This window comes from Apteryx rowi, unplaced genomic scaffold (assembly GCF_003343035.1).
Source record: "Apteryx rowi isolate R43461 unplaced genomic scaffold, aptRow1 scaffold_48, whole genome shotgun sequence".
Lineage (NCBI taxonomy): Eukaryota > Metazoa > Chordata > Aves > Apterygiformes > Apterygidae > Apteryx > Apteryx rowi.
The window spans coordinates 473,767-498,727 of NW_020450738.1; the positions used below are offsets into that span (position 1 = coordinate 473,767).

General features: G+C 39.5%; 1 protein-coding gene across 1 annotated transcript; it reads left to right on the forward strand.

Moving 5' to 3' along the window:
- The first annotated feature begins 14,203 nt into the window (after positions 1-14,203).
- On the forward strand, positions 14,204-24,537 carry CUNH4orf17 (chromosome unknown C4orf17 homolog). The gene is made up of 9 exons (XM_026078389.1): positions 14,204-14,320; positions 14,846-15,077; positions 18,849-19,061; positions 19,647-19,714; positions 22,582-22,746; positions 23,297-23,378; positions 23,809-23,980; positions 24,312-24,355; positions 24,464-24,537. The coding sequence occupies exons 1-9, from the start codon at positions 14,204-14,206 to the stop codon at positions 24,535-24,537; spliced, it is 1,167 nt and encodes a 388-aa protein (XP_025934174.1).
- The last annotated feature ends 424 nt before the right edge of the window (positions 24,538-24,961 follow it).

Genomic DNA, 24,961 nt, shown 5'->3' on the forward strand with positions numbered 1-24,961 from the left:
AGCTACACTTTCTGGCTGTAGGTGCCTGCAGCAGTAGGTGATTCTCCTGTAACTGTTTCCCCTTCAGAGGCAGCACAGCTCACTTCCCACTCCTCACTCGGTCAGGACTGAACAGGCTTGCACAGATTGCTTTCCTGAATGGGTGTGAAGTTGCCTCCACGCCGATAGGGCTAGTGGCTCCTGAAACAGCCCTCTTAATGGGAACAAAAGTAGCTCTTCTTCTGCACCAAACCTGACCTTATTTAACAGGACAAAAGTGACAGCTAAAGTGACTTTGCAGAGAAAAAGCTTTTAAGTGCAATTATGCATCATGGTTTTTAGTGGCAATTATACATTCTTCAGTTATACAGGTAATAAAATATTGGCTTCAGCTAATACTTAGTGTTCTTAAAAACAGGTTACATTTTCCTGCATTTACACTGTTACTATTATTTTTAACCTTACTAAGCATTTGTATTTCTTTTTAGACAGTGATTTTGGCGGTTCAAAAACAAATGAGCAAATAAATACAGTTTTAGTCTTACTGAGGGTCTTCGGGATTCTTTAATTTGAATGGAACAGGTCACTTTCTCTACTTCTAACAYGGCATGCCTTTGGAAATGGGTTATATGCAAAATGATCAGCTTTAAGTTGAAAATTTGGCATTTCTTCCTACTGTGTGATAGCAACTTCCGAGTTACTCTTTTACAAGTCACTTCTTACTCTTCAGAACTTGGCAAGCCCAAAAGACTCAGCTCTGGGCTCCCCAGGTCTGTGGCAGGTAGGAAAAAATCCAACGTTTCTGAAGCTCCACCCTACGTAGTATGGAAGCTGTGAATGCTCAGCTCCTCTGTATTTTTCCAGCTATAGGTGTAAGCGTGTCCCTGCCAAAGGACAAGGTGCATGAAACACTGCTGCTGCTCATTAATGTGAAGTTCAGAGATTAAATGCAGCTGCAGATAAAATTCAAAGCTAACATCAGATCAGGGCAAATCAAACATGTTCAAACAGGTCAGAGGGAATATCTGAAGATTATACAACTGTTGACAAGGCAGTAGAGCTGAATTAAGAATGCATRGGATGATGACATCCAGTGAGGTGGAAACCAAAACAAACACTTCTRGAAATAAATACCAACACCTTTACAGAACACAGGAAAAATAAGTCTACCTGCATGATCTATTAACAACTTGGAGCTTTTCAAGGGAAACTGTATTACTTCATTTCACTAAGTTGAAGAGCTAAAGCCAAATTTGGTAGCCGCAAGTAACGATGTATCAGTTCTGAAAGTCTGTGGGTTTAGAGCAAGTATTAAAACAATTTGAAGAATTATAGACTAGAAAAACAAACCACAGGAGGAAAATAGTATCTGAGAAGAAGACCAAATCAAGTATGAACCCCTCCCTTTTTTAAGTCCTGTTTTTCATTTTCCTGTTAGGTTTCCTAAAAAACACCCTAGTGACTAAACAAACACAAACAACAAAGCGCAGCTTACATTATTTGAAGTAAGAATGGAGCAAAAGGGAATGAGTATGAATCAACAATTTTATTATTTACTGGCTTCAGGAGTGCTCACAAAACATGAGGTACTGTCATTCCAGAATTCTGCCTTTCCTATTAGCCAGGTTCTTGGAAGGGAGACGGCTGAGCTATACACTTCAAAGACAGTCTCAAGTTTAGTCACCCTTAAATTTGGAAGTCATACTGAAGTTTATCTCTATTTTGCAGAATAACTTAGCTCGAAAACTGCAACTAATTTAAAACTCCCCTGAAGAATAAATGGGTACTTGCCAATAATACAAACCAGTATCAGTAACAGTGCAGTCAAACTATGATCTTCAGTGTGACCATCTAATGAGTTGCATGTTGGATCTACAACATATCCCTAGCAATAACAAGCTCTGTTTACTGGAACTGCCATCTGAAAGAACTCACTTCAGCCAAAAATGAATCAAAGCAGCACTGGAATTCTTTAAACATCTCCCAGCCTATCTCCAAGAACTACGGATTTTAGAAATGCCAACTTCCGGATCTATTTTACAAATATATCAATATGTAAATGTGTTGTTAATTCACGCCAGCCACCGAAGCCTGACCAACATGCAGTAGAATTTTCTCTAGAAGTCCTGAGATGGCACTCGCACTGATGTACCATGCTACTGAGTCAAAACAAATTAACCTTCAAGTATGCCATTATCGTTATCAGCATCTCTGTAAGAAAGTGCACCAAAAAACCCGACAGCACCTACGAAACAATACATGTTTACATCATCATCCATCTATTGATTTTCAGCTGACCACACATTTAAATACTTGCTATCTGATTTTTCTCAAAACTGTTGGACAATTAGGGTCGTTAAGCCGCATCAGAAAAATGACTGATGTCAAGTAGGTACAAGTATTTCACAGGTAAGCCAAAGACTGCACCTTAGGGTATTTTCGTTTTCAGTTCCTTGGTACTGGGGCATACAGAGCAAACACAGCCAGTCTCCCAGCCGAAGCTGGCAGCCTACCTGCCCTAGGACTGCCCCAAGCCATCCTCACACGAGCCAGAGGTGCTCTCAGTTGCCTACACCCCCACACAGCGCACCGGTTTGCACAGCAAAAAACACCAATGGGGCCAACTTTTCATTGAAAGTCCCCAAGACCGGGGTAAATTCAGAGAGGGCCTGGCTTTAGTAGTCAAAAGCCAAAAGATCTCATTTTCTATTTGCCTTTTTTGACATGGAGTTACACAGCAACAATTTCAAACGCAGAATGTTTCTGCGTCTTACGCAGAACCTGGATATTTGAAATGCAACATGCCACAAGCTCTTTCCTTCACTGTAGCTTGTTCCCATTTCCCCAAAGGCAACAACCTTCCTGTTGGGCCTACTTTTAGCCCTACATTATACACTTTTCCACTCAAATCATTTAGCTGCTCTTATGCAGAGTCAAATTTAAAATCAAACACAATTGCTCCATCAGCAAACATAGGGTCAGTGAGCTCATGAGACATGGGACAGGAACCTATTTGGAAACCAAATGAAAGATCAGGGTTAGTACACTAACCTGCAGTACTACAGTGCTTGGGAAATCACCCCAACACAGATGCAGATGAACGCCGCTCAGGCCCCAGACTTCAGAAATTTGGTAATTTGTGGTGTTCCACCATGAATTAGGGAGGCTGCTTCTTGTCGGGAAGGGAAGGAGAAGTCAGGCTTCCTCACAGCACCTTGCTACAACCTCCCGTGGCAGCCGGGCACAGCAGCCTGGCATCCTTCCTGCAGCACTGGCACAACATCAGCGGGTGCAACTGCCTCCTTCCGGGCCGCTGACAGAAAGTTTGCCCAATTCAGCCCCAAGGCTCTAGCAGTCAGCCTTGAGCCAATGCTAAGGGGAAACTRCCCTGAGGGCAAATATCGGCTGATTGACTGAAGCAAGAGGACACTTACCCATAGCAATCTGGGCATCTGTGGGGTTCAGCATCTTGAGCAGACCAGCTGCCTCTTACAAGTTTGCTCCGGTTTGATACTGGGCCACCATCCTCTAGTTCATTCAGTACCATCTGATTGCATTCAACCAGAGTCAGCTTTGACATTTTGGAAACTCTTCACATTTCCTGCTTCTGAAACTTTCTTTTCAGGTTCACCAAACTGTAACTTCATTGTCTTTCTAAGCTTTCAATAGACAGGTATAAAGGTCTCTGAATGTTTTCTGCTTTTCAACAGCTGCGTAGGATTGCTGGAGTTATAGTTCTGGCAGTACCTGAAACTTTACAAGCCTCAGTGATAAAATCACAGCTTCCATAAGCAGAGCAATGATGTTTAATGGTCAAACACTGTGATCATATTCTTGTAGAGCTTTTGTACAGCTTCTCCATTTAATACTCTGTTCTCCATGTYTGTGGTGGACAGTAAAAGAATTGACTTGAACTGAAACAAGAAAGATTCAACTTATACTTCAGAAAAAGCTACAAGGATAGCAAAAACCTGGACTAGATTGCCTCCATCCTGGAGGTCTGTAAGAACTGGTTCATCAAGCATGCCAGTAACACCTAGGCAGGCAGGATCTTCCCTGGGAACAGCGGGGTGAAGTAGAGAACTTCCCAGCCTGTTTTTCTACAGCTTTGTTAACTTTGCACAGTCAAAGCTGGGATTCAGAGGAGAACCTTTCTTTAAGAAATGCCTGAGAGCACTGCATGTAAATATTTATTACTGTTATCTGAAAGTACTTCCTTGGCTTYTTCCAAAAACGTACAGCAATTCATCTCTGCTTCCAATGCAGGGCTTCAGTGGTCCGCACCTGAAATATGAAAGCATGTCCAAGGAAAATCTTAAGAATAATACAGCCAGTCCTGCAGATTGCTAACAGGGAATAAAAGTGCTTTCTTAAACATGCCACAAGCTGGAACACTAGAGTGCCAACCAATGCTACAACCTGCATACAGCATGTAAATCCAAAGTACAAAACAAAACAACAAAAAAGGCACATTTAGCAACCCCCAAAGCCATGCTGTCCGTAGAGCTCTCTTGGCTTTCCTTTTCATTCCCACCTTGTCTTCTGTGTGTGCAGCACCACACAAGGAGAAGTGGAGGAAGCTCTCTGCCTACCGCTACTATATCTTTGGATCAAAACATCAGGGCAGTGGCAGCGCTGGAGGRGCAGAGATGGGCAAAATTTCTCATGCCTATGAGAAGAGCTAGTGTTACAAGAGGCAAAAGCACATAGGCCTATAAAAGCCTGACTCTGAACAGGGCTCTGCACTGCGCGCAGCCTCATGCAGGTCACTGCTGAGGCAGCTACAGCATTGTGCACCCCTGAGCAAATTTGCTGCTGCTGAGACCTGTCCTCAGCGTTGCTACAGCAAGTGCTCCGAGTGCCTTCATGCACCTTTGTCTTCTGCAAAACTACAACTGTAGCTACACCGTGAGACCCTCTTCCTGGGATCAGCCGGCAAAGGAAAACATGCAGAAAATCCAAATGACAGGTTCAGGAAAACAGGGTAGTCCTCATGGCAGGATTATACCTATGAGTCCTGTAACTTCCCACAGTGACACTGCAAATTGTCTTGCAGAAAGAGCATTTGGATACCTACATATCCAGAATCTGAATGCAGTTTGTCAGCTTGGATTATATTCCCTTTACAAAATGAGTAAAAGGACTTTCAATAATAGCAATAAGTTCATATAAGCAAGAAATGCACCCAAGTTTCCTTGCAATACAGACATGCTACTACCACAACATTTATAAACACCATAGATTTATGCTGATGCCTATTCTGTGGCCTGTACTGAGTTGTTTTGATCTAAATCCTCACAATTAGGACAGTTTGAGAAAAGCCCAACTTACAAACACAATTACAACTAATTAGATTTAGCAGCAAAAGTCAAGTGATGTGAACTGGTTTAGAGAATGAACCTTCTTTTAATGCCAAAAGATTGTTCTTCAACATACAAATGAAAAAAAAAACATAATTTGTCACTTAATTCTTTCATAACTGAGTGGTCAAACAGTATGTTCAGTTTCCAGACTTTCAGTTCAGCTTTATTCAGTTACCAAAGAAGAAACCCAGTTACAAAATTACATGGACAAAAATAATGATTAATCTCTTTGCCGTGTTCATTTCATGTGAACATGGAAGGYTGCCAGTAACCTTGTCTTTAAATCCTTTGTGGAAATTTCGTAACAATTTACTTCTCTGAACATCTTGATTAAGGTGAGAGAACATTACAAAACAAAAATGCTGTTTYAATACAAATATTTTTTGCCATCCAGCTTGCTATTTCATTAAAAGTGCATAAAATGGGGTGCCTTCATGCACTTCAGAACACTGCTATTCCTTGAAAACAGGCAGCTGCCTACTCCCAGCGAGAAAAGAAATGACAGGAGGCATGGAGCCATGCCACCGCCTGAGCTGCTGCAATGAGCACTGGCCACTTCAAACAAGAAAGACACCATCCCTGCCTTTCTTAAAATGCAAATGTTGTTGTTAGGTATCAATAAGATAAATAGGTGGAAACAAAAAGAATTTGAAGAAGCAAAGCAACTTACTGATTTTAGCAAGAAATCAGGACTGAGAGAAGCAGCACTTAACCATAAATGAATGTTCCTACTTGYAAATAATCGTATCTGACATTCCTGACCATACTAAATTCACCCCTAAAGAGAGTCCTCCCCATGATAAATTCATGAAATTCAGCCATGAGGAAGAAGGCTCCCAATCCACAGTAAGAACTGATAGTATCTGCCTTGCAGTGTCTTCATCCGGCAGTTCATGAAGGGATCCAGATCTTAGGTTTTACAGCAGCCCTTYCCCTCATTCCCCAAAGATATCTGAACACAGAAAGATCACAGACTTTTCTCAAATTGGCTTTTATCCATCATTCCCATTTGTTTTGTCACTATTTACAYACAGTTGCTATTTGTTGATCCAGGCTGTTCCGCCCTGTGCTTGTAATTTGATTTTAGTTAGCAAAAACCATGAATGTGATCTAAGACCGAGATGGTATTTCCTTTGCCTGAAGAACATTTGACCCTAAGTTATCTTTTTATTTCTAGAAATAAACATGATCCTGAATGCAAAAGAACAGCACCAATCTGCCTGCTTGTGAGGGAAGGTTGTCAAGAAGTGCCCAGGAGCTCCACTCGTCATGCTTCTTCCTGTAGCAGTATACAGYTGGAACTGGGAATTATAGGAATGAGGACAACAGAGCAGATAGATCACGGTTTTACTTTACTGCAGATAGAGGTCATAATCCTCAGAACTGCACAGAAAATTTTCACCAGACTGCTACAGGACTGTAGATAAAGCTTCTCACTTAATAGCCTGTTTTGGGGGKTTTTTKGGGTTTTTTTGGTAATCATGTCATTGTTTCCAATCAAAAGTTTGTTGCCACTTTGGAACATATCTTGTCTGCCATCAACTTTGACCAGAGGTCTCTCAAAAACATCCCCCAAAACCAGTCACCCCTCCTCCCTGAGAACCATTTTTAAAAGAAACATTAATATTTTGAAACCAAAGCTAATTTTTGGAATCACCCACCAACCCAGACCTCTTTCAATTATCTTTCACCAAGATACTTATCAAAAAGTGCCAAAGTATTTCCAATTGGCCTTTAAGGTCAAGATTTCATCTGCTGTTTGATCCCAAGTTGAAACAAATTCATAACGCTCTGCTATATCTGCCCCTATCTTTCTCAAGAACAAATGTGCCTTTAAAATGTATTTATCTAGCTCACTTACACAGTTTTACACAAAAGAATTAGCTGTTTTCTTATACAGAAGAGCTTTGCACGAATCCTTGGATTTGATATTCTGCACATGTAAATCCCCAAATTATTTCTGAATTTTCCCTAGGTATTCACCTAGCTTACATGTCAAATTGTGTTTGCTTTCCATGAGACTTGGGCCTTTGAAAAAGGGACTTCAGGTTTAACTCAGACTGGAAAGTGGTCCAAGGTAAAGGCAGCATAAGTAACTGATACTTAAAGGTAAGTAAAAATGATTTTCAAGAGCAACTTAAAATCCTCAGTTATGTCTGAACTGGTTGACCCAGGTGCAAACTGACCTCCTGTCTCTGGCCAGGCACACTACCTACCTCCCAAGCCAACAACAACGCAAGACTGGCACACTTCAGTGCATACACCAGGCACCCCAATTTCTCAGGTTTTGCAAGCAGGAAAGTTGTTGGGAGCAATAGCAAGCTCCATGCAAGTCCTCAAGTGGAGAATGGATGGAGCATGCAGTAAAGCATATCTGAGATTTGCTTTAGACACAACCACTGGGAAGCAAGATAGTCATTTTCAATTTTCAGTTGTGGAGGGCAACCGCAAAGCCCATAGACCTTGGCTCACCACTTCTAAAAATAAGCATTCTACTGGATGAAATACAGATCAGCTCTGGGGAAAGCAAATCTCACAGGATACATAATTTTGGCAGCTAGGACTACTGCCCTTCACCTGCCTCTATCAGTTCTTTCTCTTCTTTGAGACACATCATCTCTTTAACATTTAACACATGAATTGTTGTTCTGCAGCATCAGCAGTAGCCATCTTAGTCGTGCTTAGATGCAATTTCCTAGCTATGAATGCACTCCTTTGCTTCGTAAAAAAGAAAAAAAGAAAAAAGTTACCCCAGATGGCCCCCTTCATCAAGTGATCCCTTTTACCAAGCTTAAAACAGGTTAGGCTCCTTGAACTGTATCTCAGTAGAATGTTGTTCCAGAACCTCACTTTTGTTTGCTGTATTTGGACAAAGAAGATACTGCACTACCTGAGATACCCTTTCAACAAGTTCAGCTGGCTATTTGCTTAAGTTGCTTTTATAGCAACTACTCGTAAATCCCAAGCAATCACATAAAAAGGTGCAGTACTTTTATGTTCACTACATAAGGTTTACAGTTACACCCTATTCTGTAGGCAGAAAGCCATAGCCCACAGGAAACCATTTTGTTGTCAGGGTTTACTTGACTATCATGTAGGGAGTTGATGGAAAATTAACTGAACAGCAATTATGAAAGATGTCTACCTTGCAGTCCATTCCACATCATTTGAAATTCTTGAATTGTTCCTTCCAACAAAGTCACATGCAGCAATGATGCAGGTATCTTCAGTTAACTGACTCTCTTGTGCTCTCCCCCCATCCACAGACAGGATTCATGACGCAGCAGATCCACAGTTTCATGCTAGCCTTGTTGGCTTTATCTAAACAGGATCAATAGAAGTGCTTTCAACAACAACATGTCCCTGGGTACTGGCACTTTGCCTCTGTGCATGTGACAACTCAGAATCAGCCCATGCTTCATGCTCCCTCTGTGCCTTCATGGCAACAGCCTCTCCTGTACACAGGCCTTACAGTGAAGCAGGTGATATCAGGCAATTTTGGGCTGCAGGAGAAAAAGCCACCAGGCTTCAGAGAATGCTGCTGGGGGCAGCCCCTTTCTCAGAGGTTCTGCTATCAATCTCCTTCTCTTCTTGCAAAGCTTCAGTAGCATCTTAGCCTGTTATCCTACAAGTTCTCCAAACACTTATCAAAATGATTAATACAAGAGTCATTCCAGGAACTCTTTTTCCCCTCCAAATGTAAAGAAAACCCAGTTTTCTTTTATTTTTTGCTTTTCTCCCATTTCTTGTGAACAACGCCACACATACCCACTCCTGATGAGCTGCAAAAAGAGCGAGAGTGTGTGCGCCCCCTTTTCTGGCTAAAGACCTTAAAATCATGATGAGAAGCCTAAATCTAATTTGTTGTTGACCTCAGAGCCAAAGCTCTGGCCAGTATTTTCTTATCCTCCTCTCTGTCCCCAAGATGGCTTGCAAAGTCAACAAAACAAAACAAAAAAACTAAATGTGTAGCAGTCACTTGTGGGTACAATATCCTGAAATGGCTGTGCCTGGAGACCACCAGCCTATGGAGTACTGTGGCCAGTGATGGGACCAAAACCACTGATGCTGGTCCACCCTCATAGGGAGGGAAAAGTAATTTCTGACAGCTGCACTTTCTGCAATATAAGCAGTGGTAAGAAATTAAAAGCCTCAGGACCCAAGACACACTCACAAAATATCCTGTGACTTGGTGTCTAAGTCTATGCAGCATCATTTGTAATTCTGGAGGATTTCTAAGGAGACCTGAAAAGTGTACTGGAGTTGCAAATTAAATGTAGCAGGAATCTTATTTTTGTCAGCAAAGTACCATTGGAGACATTTCCGGTAATAACCAGTGGCCGCTTAGCAATGTATCAATCCCTTTCCTAGATTTTCTTTCTGTTACTAGATTTCAAATGCTAATCCCATGACTGTATTTAACTGCCTAACTGGTCAATGCCTGAAAATTCATTTTTATACTTACTCATCTAATCCCATTAATCCAGATGACAACAATTTCACTTCCTGAAAATGAACAGGGCAACTATGTAGTACTTGTACTCTGGAAAAAATTATTACGAAAATATTGGCCAAGAGTGTAAATTTTCTTGAACACACAAACCCAAGTCAGGTGATTTTAAAGTCCTCTGTACAGTCATTTTTTGTATCCTCATACAAATGTTAATTCTCTGCATAAGTTCATTATTTCTGATCATTAATACTCTTCTCATATTAAAGAGACAAAATGCTAAGAATGTAAAATATGAACTGGATGCAAGCACTCAAATTTTTCCCTCTGCTAATGACAGGCAAAGTGTATTGGCGTGTTGCTATGCTTACAGCTGCGTACAGCTAAAAGATGTCATAAAAGATGCAAAGAACACAGGAGATTCTGGAATTTCCATATTTCCCTCCACCCACAAGACATCTGTCTGCGTGTTATAAAGTTGTTCAGCGCTGCGAACAACCAGGGCCACTGTTTGCTCAGTCAAACCCTTACCCTAGAAAAGACGGGAATGCTTAGCACAGAGGGAAGTTCACCTGCTGTAGTTGGAAAAAGACGCCACTGACCTGGCATTCTGCTAAAAAGGACGTCCTTTGCAGCACTGCTTGTCAGGTAGTTCAACGTTTCTTTTTGTTACTCCAAATTTTAAAAGTTTTCCAGGTATAGATTGGTAACTGGTAAAAATGCAACCAACGACATAAGTTGTAGAGACATGGATATCAACCATTTTTTCTTAAGAGTCCATTAATACAATCAGATATAAGAGTATTCTAAATAACTACTATACACTTCTTTCTTAAGGAAATGGGAAGTCTTCAAGTGTCATTTTGTGTGTGATCAACATTCTGGGTGTGATTTTATCTACAAAATAAAAGTAACAGCATGGGCTGGTACTACAGTTTTATAGGCATCCAATTCTTTGTGATAACACTGCATTTAATTTTAGTAATTTAAATATTAACACAGTGTCATGAATACTAATTTGGCAGGGTAACACCCCTGGATCCCAAGAACATATTGTGTCAGCAACACTGATACTGTGAGGTTTCTAAATAACTGATGAGATTTCAGACTTAGGTTTGACAAGACAATTAAGAGTGCCACAGAAATTCTACTAAGCAATTTAGTAAAGAAGAAAACCCTCCCACATTTTTAAACACCTGTAAACAGACACAGTTAGTCCTTTAAAAGCAACATACATAGAAACATAAGTAGAATTACGTTGAAAATCAGAAGCTCCAGAAAAATACGGTATCTTCTGCTTCTACAAGTTATTTACACACTATTTTTAGCAAGCATTTAATCTTAAGGACAATACATTTTATGGCAAGTATTACACATTTAAAAAAAGAAACTWCAGGGCTTTTGGAAAAGCTCGTCTCCCAGTTAAAATACTTTTTGGAATCAAAGTTCAATCTAAGCACTATAGCCAATACCAAGAGAGATGTATTTTTATTTTTTGTTTCAGGAGATACAGGTATTTTAAATTCTTATTACATACTGGTAGGCAAAACTAGGCATCCCACCATTATAAAGAATTTCTAAAAAATGGAAGATCTATTTCTAATCAGTTATGATGTTTTATTTTTTTACTTCTAATCAACTTTTCTGCTGATATATTTTGGTATTTGATTGTGTTTAGAGTGGTTGAAAGCCAGGATAAAATACTGTGATAGTACAGGCATAAGAGTTTAATGGCACAAAAGCATTCTTGTTCCAGACTTTAAAGCAGCCTTTGGATAGACGGATGTCTGATGGACAACAATCCCAACAAAATGTTTTGATGAACATGCAATTAACATAGAAATTGGTCCAAAAGGAAAGCATGTTCTTTACTGAAATCACAACAAGACAGTAGCTACAGATGAAGGCCTTACCTAACATTTGTAGTGAATAAGACAGGTTAGCTCATGTTAAACTAGGACTGACTCACTGGTGCTGCATGTTGTTTGTAATTCACATCCTTGAAAACAAAGAAAAAGGAAGAATTTCCTTTCTTACAAGATGGAATCAGAAATCATTTAATCCTTTATCATTCTGTGTGAACCAGTTAAGCATTACTAAATATGGTGAAAAATAAACAAAAAACTAAAGCTCAGTGCAATGACATAGGTGCATTGTAGGATTCAGGATCAAAACGCTTCTTAATACACAAATCATTAAATTCGTTTGCTACTTAAAATTCTCTATGCTGATTAATGCATCGTACTACAGCTTTTCTGCAATTCTATCATTTCTATCCTTTAAAACTTCTTTCATACATTAATAGAGAAAAACACAAACCTATAAAATAACGTATACATCACAACTGAAGACAGTGTTAATTGCCAAGGGCAACTACTTCACACCTGACTTCACGGTATATATAGTAACTCTAGGGAAAGTCTTTCTTTTAAATTAGTGTTCAGGTTTATTATTTTCCCCAAAACAAAACTCTGACCTCAAATTTCACATTATAAAAATCAGGAGCAAGTCAGTAGAGTTCTAGCACTATAAAACTAGGTAGAGAGGTGAAAATTGACTTTATGAATGAGTTTATGAACATTCAAGTGTCAGAGAAAAATTAGAGAAGTGTTAGAGAAAATAACTGGATGCACTCTTGATTAGTATGGAAGAGTACAGGAAGAAATAACTACATCTGTTTTGGCCACACTGAAATCAGGTTATCTGGCAAAATGCCTGGTCTTTTTGATTCACTTCAAGAATAATTTGTATAAGGCAACAGTTTGCAAGACTAACACCAAGGCACTCACAATTTGCCAGTATTGCTGCATGTGATGAAAATGCCAATTAGAAGGTAATGCAGATCACAGTTAGGAAAGAATATTTGCTTAAGTCACCTGCCTTTCCTTCTCTTTCTTTTTTATTTTCATCCTTTATTCATTAGTCATGCACAAAATGTGACAATTCACAAGGGACAAACACTGACCTTGCCTTGGCTGGTTTTTCATGGCATACGATGAACTTAACGCCAGACCTTCAACTCTGGAATTTACGTTGTTTTCAGATGAGCAAGCCTCATATTTGTTGACCTTCTGTACACATTGCAAAATCTGTCAGTTCATTCGAGTTTTCCCCTGAGACAGAAAAAGTTATGGAATAAAAATGTAACTTTGCAAGTAATTAAGAGCTGCTTGAAAAATTGTCCTGTCTTTTTTCCCAACCCTGTCTTCTCTGCATATACCTTAAAACATACCAAAAGCCACACATTGCCTACTGACCCCAACAGATAGCTGTTGAATTTCTCCATTCTCAGCCTACCTAGCCTCCCCAGTCAGGAGCTCTTACAGGTGACTTTCTTATGGGGAAAGAGTTCTCCACAACTGCTTGTGAGGTAATATCTGAAACACAGTTTGATCCTCATCTCTTTCAGGGAAGAGGAGAGAGGGAGAGAATGGAAGAAAGCAATTTTGAGTTAGCTCTGCTAACTCAAAGAAAAGCCTGAAGGGTCTGTGCCATGAGGAGACATATTAGCCTAAGTGTAATTATGCTACCCCTTGTTATGCTGGTATAGCTTCTTATGCAGACGCATTTCTTCCAGAATAGAAGTGTCAGTGCTGGGAGCTGTACAATTAAAACTGCAGTTTTTAACTGTGCTGTTATTTTTCAGGAACAAGGCCTATCTGAGATTATAGAACAACTGAATATGGCATAAAAAGCACAGCTTAAGGTGTCATGGTAACTGCTGAGCAGTGGATATTGGAGGCTGCTTTACACTTTATTTATTTATATGTTATACACTGAGCCATGAGAATACCAAGCTCAGGTATGTCAGAGGGAAAACAAGATTTTCCTGTTCTGATTAAATAGACTTTGGTGTGATTTAACAATAAAAGTAGCCTCTTTGTAATGTATTTCCACGCGCTCTGGCTCAACTTGAACTGAAGTCAACAAGCTGTGGCTAAGACCCAAATATAAAATGGCAACAGCAACAATCTCCTTTGTCTACAGTGTTCATTGTAATTATTTAAAACAAAAGCAAAAATACATTTAATGTTGCATGGTCCACAATTTTTTTTTTAGTGGATTGTCAGGAAAGACATAAATGACAGAAAGCTATTTAATCTAGGTTTGTGTCTATCCCCTATAATGCTTTTATGAGATAAGACTTGATGTTCTGACTATTTATCATTTTAATCTAGGAAACATGGTTAAAAACTGTCCTTTGGGAGGCACATACATGAAGCCAGCAATGGCCAGGGCAGAACTCTGAGGGACATATCACATTACCTGTAATTCATTAGTGTCACTGACCACCAGGGCATGGTAGAGAAATGAACTCAAAGGAACTTGATTCTAGACCACTGTGAGGTAGATTAGATAAACCTTCTGCATGACATTTGCAAGGTGTCTTCAATAACCTACCACTGTCGGGATGTTCCCAACCTTAGAGGTTATTGTTCTGAGTAGCCTAACCAAGGTGTCAGAGACAAGGAACACTGTGAACACTAGTGACTTCTACTGCACTGAAGGAAAAAAAGTCAAGTTAATGGTAATAATAGCTAGTAGTCTATCATTCAACCTCTAAAAGCAAAATCTAGAACAGATTCCAAGTATTAAGAGACATAGGACTGCCTTGCTGCATACACAGGCCTTAGTAAAGACAGAAATCAAAAAGGCCTGGACATTTCCTTTGCTTTCATTACTAGTCCCTTCACTTCTCTTCACAAGTCAGAAAGCAATCTATCCCTGTATTTTAATATGCTCTATTAGTACACAAAGGTGTCTCATTTATGCATGGCAATGAGCAGTTGAGCTCCTGAACAAAACTACATGGAAGTAAGAGCAGCTGGAGGACTGACAGCTGAAAAGTGACCACAGGCAGTATTAGATGACTGAGGTAACTACTTAGGAGTGAAGCAGTAGGTAGCTTGCTTCCACCCTCCTATGCTTAGAGCTTCTCCAAAATGTGTTTGGAAGAGGTAAAAACATATAAAGCACTAACAAGAAAAACAGTAGTTGAAATTTCTGCTACCTTTCTGTCTGTGTCAATTCATGGTCTTTATTTCAATTCCAGGATTTGGCCTCACTTGATGAGCTGGAGGGCCAACCTGTTCTCCCAAACGACACTCTGCAAGAGAATAAAAAAGGTTACACAATGAATATCAGTTTCAAGTCACGGCCTGAACCTCAGTTCAACCACAACATGCTGCAGAACAATCTGCGTTACCCTCCTTCTAGAAGCTCAGATGGGACATACTTCTTGTCTAGGCATGTTCCCCATCCTAGGATGGTCTGTCACATACGAGGTAAGAGTTGGTCATGGACCACATAGCTAGCCTGGAAAACTGCCCTGGCAAGCATGAAGAAAAACGTGATTGTAATGTGATTTTGTTCTAAAAATCACCCACCCTTCCTGCTTCCACTATCTTGCTAAGAGAAGCATTTCACCAGTGTGCACAAACTCAGTAGGAAATCCCACATTTGGAACTATGACTAGTCACGACTGAAATACTGAGACCCTTCAGGGACAATAAGGATATGCAGCGTTCCTGGTGTGGTCATTTGCATGCTAGTGAAGTATTCATTGCACAGACAGGAGCGAAGGACATCTTACTCAGAATAAAACATTGAAAAAGTTCTATTAAAACACACTTCACTACAAATTTGTTGCTCACATCTTAGAACATACACTCCAGTATGCACGCACAAAGTYATTACCTTCATTTCAAGCCACTAAGCATCTTTACTTGTCCTCAATAATGGAAAATCTCAGACTGACAATGTAAAGGTCAGCAGCACTAAATTCTTTACAAGGTACAACTGAAACCATTTCACAAAAAGAACTGTCTGGAAATTCTTTTAAGCTAAATTAATTTATTTCTCTTTCCTTTTGTACTCACAAGTGTACCAAGAGTGCCAGAAATTTTACCTAGAGAGACAGTCTTTCACTTTTTTTTTTTTTTTTACCTATATAATCCTCATACCTTTCAAGGAGTAACCTAGTACACAATGCAGCATGTAGTAATGCTAACCTGCTGTTCTACAAACACTGTGCTGCTCTGCTGCATGATAGATCTGGCTGTGATTACAATTCTTACACCTGAAAGAAATACAGAGAAAAGCAGTGTACCAAGTGCATGAGCAAGAGAAGAAACAGCACTTTTAAAGATTGGCTTTTGTTTCAGAAGCAACTTTGTAGACTCTACTAACTCACTAACTCATTAATCTCACTAAAGTAATGTTCAGCTGTAATTACTTTCTGCTTAGTATGTATCTTACATCAGATACTTGTTAGAACTAAGGTTCTGAAAAAAATCATCTATTACTTAATAAAACTGCTTCCTATTTTAAAATCAGTTTGACTGACTTTAATGATAAAAATAAAGTGTTCTGTTTCAATTCCTATTACTGTATCTGAGCAAGGAGGATTCCAGTACTTCTAATGCATCTACAGACTCACTCAATTTCAGTTTTTGGGTTCAACTTTCTCCTCCTAGTTCATTACACTGGAATGAACCGCGTACCTACAATCTCTCTGAACATGAAGGGTATAAACTGGCCTACCAGTGGGTAGGGTTTAAGAAGGAAAAAGTCAACACTGATTTTTCAATACAAAGCTGTGGTGATGTTGCAGGAACCATCTTTTTAATGGTGAGGCTCATAAATCTGAGCTTAGTTTGTGAGATACAATAAACATGAAAGCCAGGAAAACTCTAAATCTGCAAGTCTCCAGTCCAACATGTACTTCTACTTTTTGCAGATGCACAGTCAGTGTCTTCAGGAGGCAGTTTTTCAACTTAATTGATGTGTGTTGGACTGCAATAAACTGATGCTAGGAACTACGAGGACACACATGTAAGGAGGGCCAACTAAGGAGTTATTTTTAGATATATTAGGAAGGAAAGACATTCTGCCAATTGCATAGGCCCACTAATAAAATACAGCATGAAATTGCTAAGACTGGTGCAGGAAAAAGGTGTAGATATATATTTGGAAGAGAAGAAGATATATATTTGGAAAGAGAAAAAATTGTCTCACAGTAAATTATTTTCCAGTTTCTCAGTAGATTTGTTAGTCCCAAAGACATCTTGCCAGAGCTTAATGTTGTAAAAATGAACAAACCTGGTAATTTGCATGCAGGAATGTTAAAGAATTAGTTGAAGCCAGTAATGTTATTTGTAAAAGTTCCTAGCACAACTTTTTAAGTCCTTGAAGAGCAGAGAAGTCTGAGGAAATTGAAAAAGTTCTGGCAGAGCCAAGAGTCATGAAGAACAGGCAGGATTCACTAAGGCAGCTAAAGGTTGTTAGCCTGCCAGCAGCCCAGAGACAAATTGGTGGAACTGTTGATAAGGATTCAGCTGATAAAGTGTGAAAAGATCAGAGTATAAGCAAGTTAGTGTGTCTGGATTCTTGGAAAACAGGTCCTGTAAAAATAGAACATAAAAGTTTGGTTTAACTCTTTGAAAATATAAATTTAATGAAAAGGTAACAGCATACTTGTAGGATGCTTAAACCTCTGTAATATGTTTAATGGAGTTGTATTCAAACTTCTTATTTTAAAAAATGGTATTATAAAGTGTTAGACAACATTTAAATGCAATGTTATACATCTAGTAACAAAAGAACGCAAGCCACAATAAGGGAGAACAGAAATACTTTCAAAAGCACTTGTCCGAAAAGGACTAGAGGTTCTTAATGGAAAAGCAGCATGAATTCTTTGTGCAACAGACCACCATAAGGTAATGTAAACCCAGGATGGTGAGTGGGGTAATGAGATGAGAAAGGAAATTAATTTTATTTCTGCATATAGCATTGTAAAATTTGATACAGGAATACTAGGTACAACTCTATCATCTTCCCTTTTAAAGAATGCTCTAAAATTGGAGATGATACAAAAGAAACAATCCAGGACCTGGACAAGATAGATACCTTGGAATGAATGAGCTCAACCTGTTGGGAGAGGAGGGGAGAGAGCTCACAGTGTGGAGAGAGGCATACARATACTTTCCGAGTAGCCTGAACAGACTGTTTACTGGTCTTTCTTGCCCTAAAACACAATGAATTTGCACAAAAACCACACAGTTCACACAGGTGAACAAAACAAATTCTCTAATGGCATCTGAAAAACAATCCATTAACTTCTGCTGCTCTCATCTAAGATAACAGGCTTTTTAAGACAGGCACAAGAATGACACTTAACTTCTAATTATCRCTGCTAAATAAGGGTGCTTCACCATACCTGGCCATTCTCCAGGTTTTATCTGGAACATCATCACTGTTCAAGTAAGAGGTTGATTACTGTCCACTATAACAGAACGATGACTGCTTATGCCCCTCTGCTATCTATTAAAATATGCTTTCTTTATTCACTGTTTAAATACCTCCCTCTGCTTGTTGTGCTATCAGACTGGCTTTGGTTAAATAATCAGAGAAATGGGTGTTCAAAAGGTGTTATGCGGTAACAGTTCAGAGCCTTCTAACAGATTATTCCAGTACACCCAGTTTGGCCACTGTGCGCCATGCATTTGGGATTTTGGTCTCAGTATGACTCAGGAACCTGCGGATGCAGAACAAGCCTCACTAGATGGTCAAAAGGAAAAAGCACAGGGTAGTTTTTTCAAATACTTGAGAAAAATAAAAATTCCAGCTGACTACACATGTGAAGTGGTGGATACAGAACTCATCTATGTCTCTCTCTCTAATTCTGGCTCCAAGGGGTATTCTCAAAAGACAGAAGGTAACCTCTTCTCATATACGCTACCAGTTCTGCTCCCATCATGCTTCTGGTATGAGCAGCACAGATTGTGATTGATCAACCATGGACCTAATGCAATGACTAAATCATACTGGATTTGCAAATTTTATCACAATTGGGTAGTACTTTTCCTGCTAGGATTCTCAGATTCTTGAAATTCCCTTTGACTCATTCCATAAGCTCTTTATTTTTATACACAAATTTATGTTTTATGTTTGTTTTCCATTCATCCACCACAGACTCCCTTTTGAGGGAGTACAAAGTTACTATGCATGCTAGCTTATTGTAGTAAAGACTTGTTTCCATTTGTTTTTTTGCACAGGGATAAACAATGCTCCTATCTGTGTTGTAAGAGACACAGGCAGATTTTTAAGAGAACACGTATCTGCTGGCAAAACAGAAGTCCTGGAGCACAAAGCTGATCAACAACATGTGCTAACTGGGAACACCACAAGCAATGCATCTGCCAACAACTACCTTCCAAGGCTCGAGGCTTGCATGAGAAAGGGGTTAGGCTCTTCACGGTCCAGGACACGTGAGTAGGGGGGCACCGAACTGCTGCTTTATGCAGCAGCAGAAAAGGAACCTCAGCTGCTGAAGGTGGAACCAGATCTCAGTCAGGGCACTGTCTCACCACAGCTCAGGTCCACATGAAGTGAACCTAGGGCAATGAATCTATGTTAAAAAGGCAAGCATTTCTTCTCTTCTGTGTTAGCCACCACATTTAATAGATTTCTTTTCTCCTTGCTGATTACACTTGTAACTTTATATGTTTTAAAGATCACATACTCACTAGACATCTAATATTTTGTCACAATTATCAGCAATTATTGCACCTGTGAGCAGCATTCTGCAGTAGTAGTTACATAGTGCTGTAAATGTACATTCATGAGACACATTTTTCAGGATTTTCTTAACTTTGTTAGGCATCCCAGCTTAGAATTGCATTAATTTGCTGTGCAAAGTAATAAAAGCAAATAAAAAGGGAAGGAAATACACCCTCTTACAGATTTCTAAAACATGGCTAATGTATTTTAATTAAAAATGGCACCCTGGACATAATGTATCTTATGGCCTTTATTTTTCAACTTGTGAAAACAATTTGCCTGTTGACTTCCAGAACACGGGGAAGGAGGACTTGGAGACATCCCTAAAGGGATTCCAAATACCCCTACTTCACTTAAAAAGGTAAGTAAAAAAAACTGGCATACAATTTTTTATTTTAGCACTCTCTTTCACACTTCTGAAAACTGTAATCTGAATCGACTGGTTCAGGCTGATAAGGAGGGCAACACAGACCCAAAAAGAGGGATGTGAGGATCCAAAATGTATTGGTATCCAAATGGATACCTCCATTTTGGAGATATCCAAAATGTAAGAACACTAGAGCTGGGGATGGCTATGGTATTAAGTAGGGTGATAACCAAGTTATAAATGTGTTGCTTTCAGCTGAGTCTGTATCTTTACATCAACAGTTGTGACTAAGAGTCTGAGCACATGCTGTACTAACAGCAGAAGACACTGCTCAAATGTTCTGTGTTAAACTGAAAAGGAGGGATCCTTGAACATGAACCTTCTTTGTTCCCAGATGCAAAATACTGGGTAGTCATAAGACTATCCTGCACCCAGCTTTCTTTTAAACCTATGAAATAAACTTCTTAAGAATGACATTAATCCTCCTACTTACCTGCACAGCACAACAGCCATGAAGATGCCTCTGTTAACCCTGTATTTGCACCACACCTGCAGAGCCTGGGTGAATTTCCTGCTTCTTTTACAGTGAATTGCAAGGTTTGAGGAGGATGTATGTGAAATGTGCGACAGCGAGCTTCAAGGAAAGAAAACACACTTGTATAGAAGATGAAAAATATGTCCCCTTTCTGACTGCAATATGATATTAAAGATGTTGTTTTGCCTGAAGAAAATATGATAGCTTAAGCTTATAGAGTGGATATAAATCAGGGTAGTCAGCAGTTACAAGTTAGCTTGCTAGTTACATTACAGTTTGCAAGCACAGCAGATGAAATAGTTAAAGCCAGCTCATCAAAAAAACCCCAATTACTACCTACTTGCCAGAACAGTCTTAGGCACTGCTGTTACATGTTGTCCCTTTATTTGGTTTAGTTTGGGAAAGTTTTCTACTGACATCATACACCAATATATTCATGTACAATCTGACTGTTGCCTTGCTGTCTCTGATAGATTACTTCAGTAAAAGGCCAAAAAGAATATTTGCATCAGAAGGTACACATGCTGCTGTTACCTTTTTTTTCGTCTTCTTTTTTCAACAAAGCAGCAAGCTACTATCTGACAAAAGATCAGAATTTATCTCTTTAGAATTTTAACTTTTCTTGGTGGGATAAGTATCTGTGTAAAAACTAATTGTCAGTACACTACCCTCAAGCCAATGGAGAAAACAAACACCCCAATACAACTCTGGGAGAGAGTTTAGAAAAGGCAAGCTGAGAAGGAGAAACTTGGAAACGCTTCTTTCTAGGTTTCACAGGGAGCCATATGCTCTTCCATGCAAAAGTCACTGCTTAATTACTGCTGGGGAAGTGCAGGGGGAAGAGGGAAACATTCAAAGCTTCTTGATGCTGAATAACATAATCTAAACTTGGAACAGCATGGCAATTGGTTATGAAACTACCAGTGAAAAATAAACAGCAGAAATACAAAGCATACACAGATCACTGATATCATGCCAGGGAATTGCAATTTCACTGTGCTTTGCTAGTAAGAAAAATCATTAAACTCGATGAAGATGAGAATAAAATTCACTTAGTCTCAAACTGGTGAGGAAAAACCTATCACACTATATACAAAAAACAAGTACAGGAAAAACCTGTACTCTCCCCTTTCAACACAGAGATTCTTTAGATTATTTGCCAATAACAGTTTTACTTTTGCTGACAGTGTCYTGTAGAAGAAGCAAGTAGGGATTCAGATCCAACTTTGCAGCTGTGTTTATAAATTCCAGTAAAAGATTCTCTTTGTCATAACTCCCTAGTCTCAAGATGCAGCTTATCTAATTACTCATTTCCTCTACAGTGACAATGCAATAGCTGAGCAATAAGTTACTATTCCATTACAAATACAGTATCGTAACGAGGACTGCACATGCTTTCAAAAAAGTCCATTTAAGCGTTGCTGTATTGCTACTGGACATGAGAGGGCACTGCTAAGATGTTTTGCTGTAGAGGCCCTGAAAGTAAGGATTAACTTTCCTTGGAACTTTCCTCTTTTTAACTGCTTTCTTCTCTCTCACTGTTGTTCATAGGTTCCTGAGCTGGGTATAGTAAAGGCCATGCTTTATCTTTACTATTCAGTTATATATACAGAATACAGCTCTTCAAACTCTGTCTATTGTATTGTATTGTATTTTGGCTGCAAAATAACCATATGTAATGGCCAGATACTGTTTTATAGCCACACTCAGTAAACTACCGTTGTTAATAACTCCACTAGTTGCCTTTCACTTTTCCTCTAGGTTTCCCCACTGCATTTACAAACAAAACCCGCTGAGCACTTTATGATTCCAGTGCTTTTCACAGACTTGTAAGCCTGCTCACAGAGAAGTGAAGAGTCACTCAGCAGCACACTACAAATTCATGACTAAAAAGCAAACAGAATCTAGAGGCCCACATTCAATCCCTTCCTCAGCCAGTTTCCATTAGTTGTTACACTGGGTCACTTTCTTTCTTATACCAAAATGCAAATCTCTCCAAAACACAGAGCTGTTCCAAAAAGACATTTCAAAGCAAAACATGGTGGACTGTTCCACATATTTTCTTTGCCAATAAAGGGAAAAATCCAACATTATGGATTATGAATATCTGGTATTGTTCTTGGTGACTATGTATTAGAGGCCGTAACAACCTGCGCATTTCCTATTTGTAGCTGTATTCAATAGAACCTCTAACAGTTTTAGACGTGTTTTCTGCTTCACAGCCTTGCTGGGGACCAGTGTTAGTCATCTATTTCACACTGCCTTTAACTGCTGTTTAAATGGAGTCAAGCTATTTCTTTATACATTGTTTTCTGCTTTGGAAAAGCTTTTGAAAAAACGATTCCAAACCTCTACACCACCTGCAACTAGCCAGGAAATCCACGCTGCTTCTCTCACCCAGCCTTCCTCTCCATTCATCAACTTGCATCACGATCCTCACATCCAAGAGGACATGAATTATGTCCCAAGCTACCTGGATCAGGGAATAAAGGTAAAACATGAGTGCTGTAGTATATGATTTCCTGTGTTGTTGCACATTTTTATTTCTCTTGAGGAGGATGTTGAATCACTGGAGGTTATTTGTCAGATTTTTATCCCCAGTGTGAATTCTATCAACTTAAATTTTTATTCAGCATTTACTTTGAGTTGCTCTCACATAACTGGAACTTGCTATTAGAAATCATTGACAGAGCAGTGCAAATAGCACATGGGCTGAAATGTGTCCTCTAGAAAACAGCCTGCATATATTATGTATCTTATCAAGAGGCTTTATATATACTAACCACTGCTTACAGTTTCCTTCCGATGTCTCTTAAGTGCTCTCTGTACATGGTACTCTCCCAGCATCACCTTTTGCTGACTGGTGTCCTTAGCTCACAGAGCTGCATACCACAGCTAAACTGATGGTACACTCTCTAGACAATTTGCACAGCTGTAAAACTGCACGCTCACAAAGCTAGAGCTAAACTGAAAAACACAAAATAACCATGTTGCCAATCAGCATCTCTTCCCTCATTGTAACTATCCTGTACATCTTCTAGGTGCTGGAGAAACTCTGCAAAATTTTACGGACAGATTCTCTTGCAGAGATCCAAGGATGGCTCTCAAGGGCAAGTATAAAAGGTAATGCATGCAAACGCACACAAGTTTTGAAAGAACTACCCTCTCATATATTTGTGTAAAACCGTGAAATTCTCACAGACGTGAATTGAATGGGATTGCTGAGATGGAAAGAACAGGATCCAATGAAGTGCACTTGGCCTGAGTGTGGTTGTGCTGAACAGGAAGGTGACAGTGTATAGAAAATAGTCATTCAGACTTCAGCTCGCTCAGATTTGGTGCTGGGTGGAAAAGTATGCACTCCCAGCAGAGCTCCAGGCTGTCATGGGCTGGGGGAAGGCAGAAAGCAAATGGAACACATCTCTCTTACCTCCTTAAGGCCTTTGAAAACCCCAGGCTGAGGCTCAGATAAGGAAACTCCAGAATTTGCTCCTAAACATCCAGATTGGCAAGTGGGAACTTTTATAAAATGTCTGCTGCCTTCAAATTTCAGAGAAAAACTTCGTGTCCAATCTGATTCACTCAGAACTGACTGGCAAAGACTTGCTGAATTATCAGCCACGTGCAATGAATGAAAATACAGCAGAGAACATGAATATCCAGAGTCCGAAAAAGCCTCATCCTCCTCTTTGGGGAGATGCTGAAGAAGAAATGAATCAGTCCAGGTAAAGCCTGCAGTGAGGTTACTAGGATTAGGGATGAGATAAAGCTCATAACCAGAAATACATTTTCACATTTATTTGAAAAAGAAAAAAAATTTTTTTTGAATTTCTGTTTTCTTCTCCTGTGAACCTCAYGAAAAACGCAACTTTGTGACGGAAATTTGTCATGCACAGCTTGAATCAAAAGTGCCCCTAACTACAGATGATCCCACACTCTTTTAGCATTAGGGGCACTTGAAAACCCTTTAAAAAGTAACTCCTGTATATTGCAATGTACATGTAATACACAGTTTACACTATTTATAAAGTTAGACTTTCTCCCTTTTTTATTCAGGCCTTCAACTACAGAATCAGAAGCAAGTCAAAGCAAGAAACGGGGTAAGTGATGGAAATTATGAATGTTAAGACACCTTGTGTCTAGGATGCCACTCACTGAACTGTGTAGGGACTATGAATGTCTAGCAGCTCTAACTTTTATCTTCGCAGCAGGCCCAGAATTCAGTGACAACATGAAAAATGAAATGAAATTAAAAATGGAGGTCAAGTTCTCTAAGAGCTAGATATCCAAAACTTTCCATTATTGTGGACACTGAATTGGTTTCTCTTGATAAAAAATTCACATAAATCTTCTTTTAACTGGTGTAACTCAGAAATAAAGCAAGGTGAGGAACATGGACAGCTGCTTCTGCCTCTTGCTAGAACAAACCATAGCAGCAAGAAGTACTGATTATCACCTCTTCCTCCACTAAGACCTCCTGCTATAAATCGTACACAGGCTGAAACTCCTTCTGCCAATGCTTTGCAATTTGCCATCATCTAAACATATCTCCTCAGACTAAGCCAGGCTTTCTCACTCAGACTTTTTCAGCTACCAAAGCCCACCTTTGCATCCTTTACCCAGCCAATGCAAGCCAACAATACCAGCACTCCCAAGAAACACTCCTATCACCTCTTTGTATCCCTTCTGAAACACATCGGGATAAC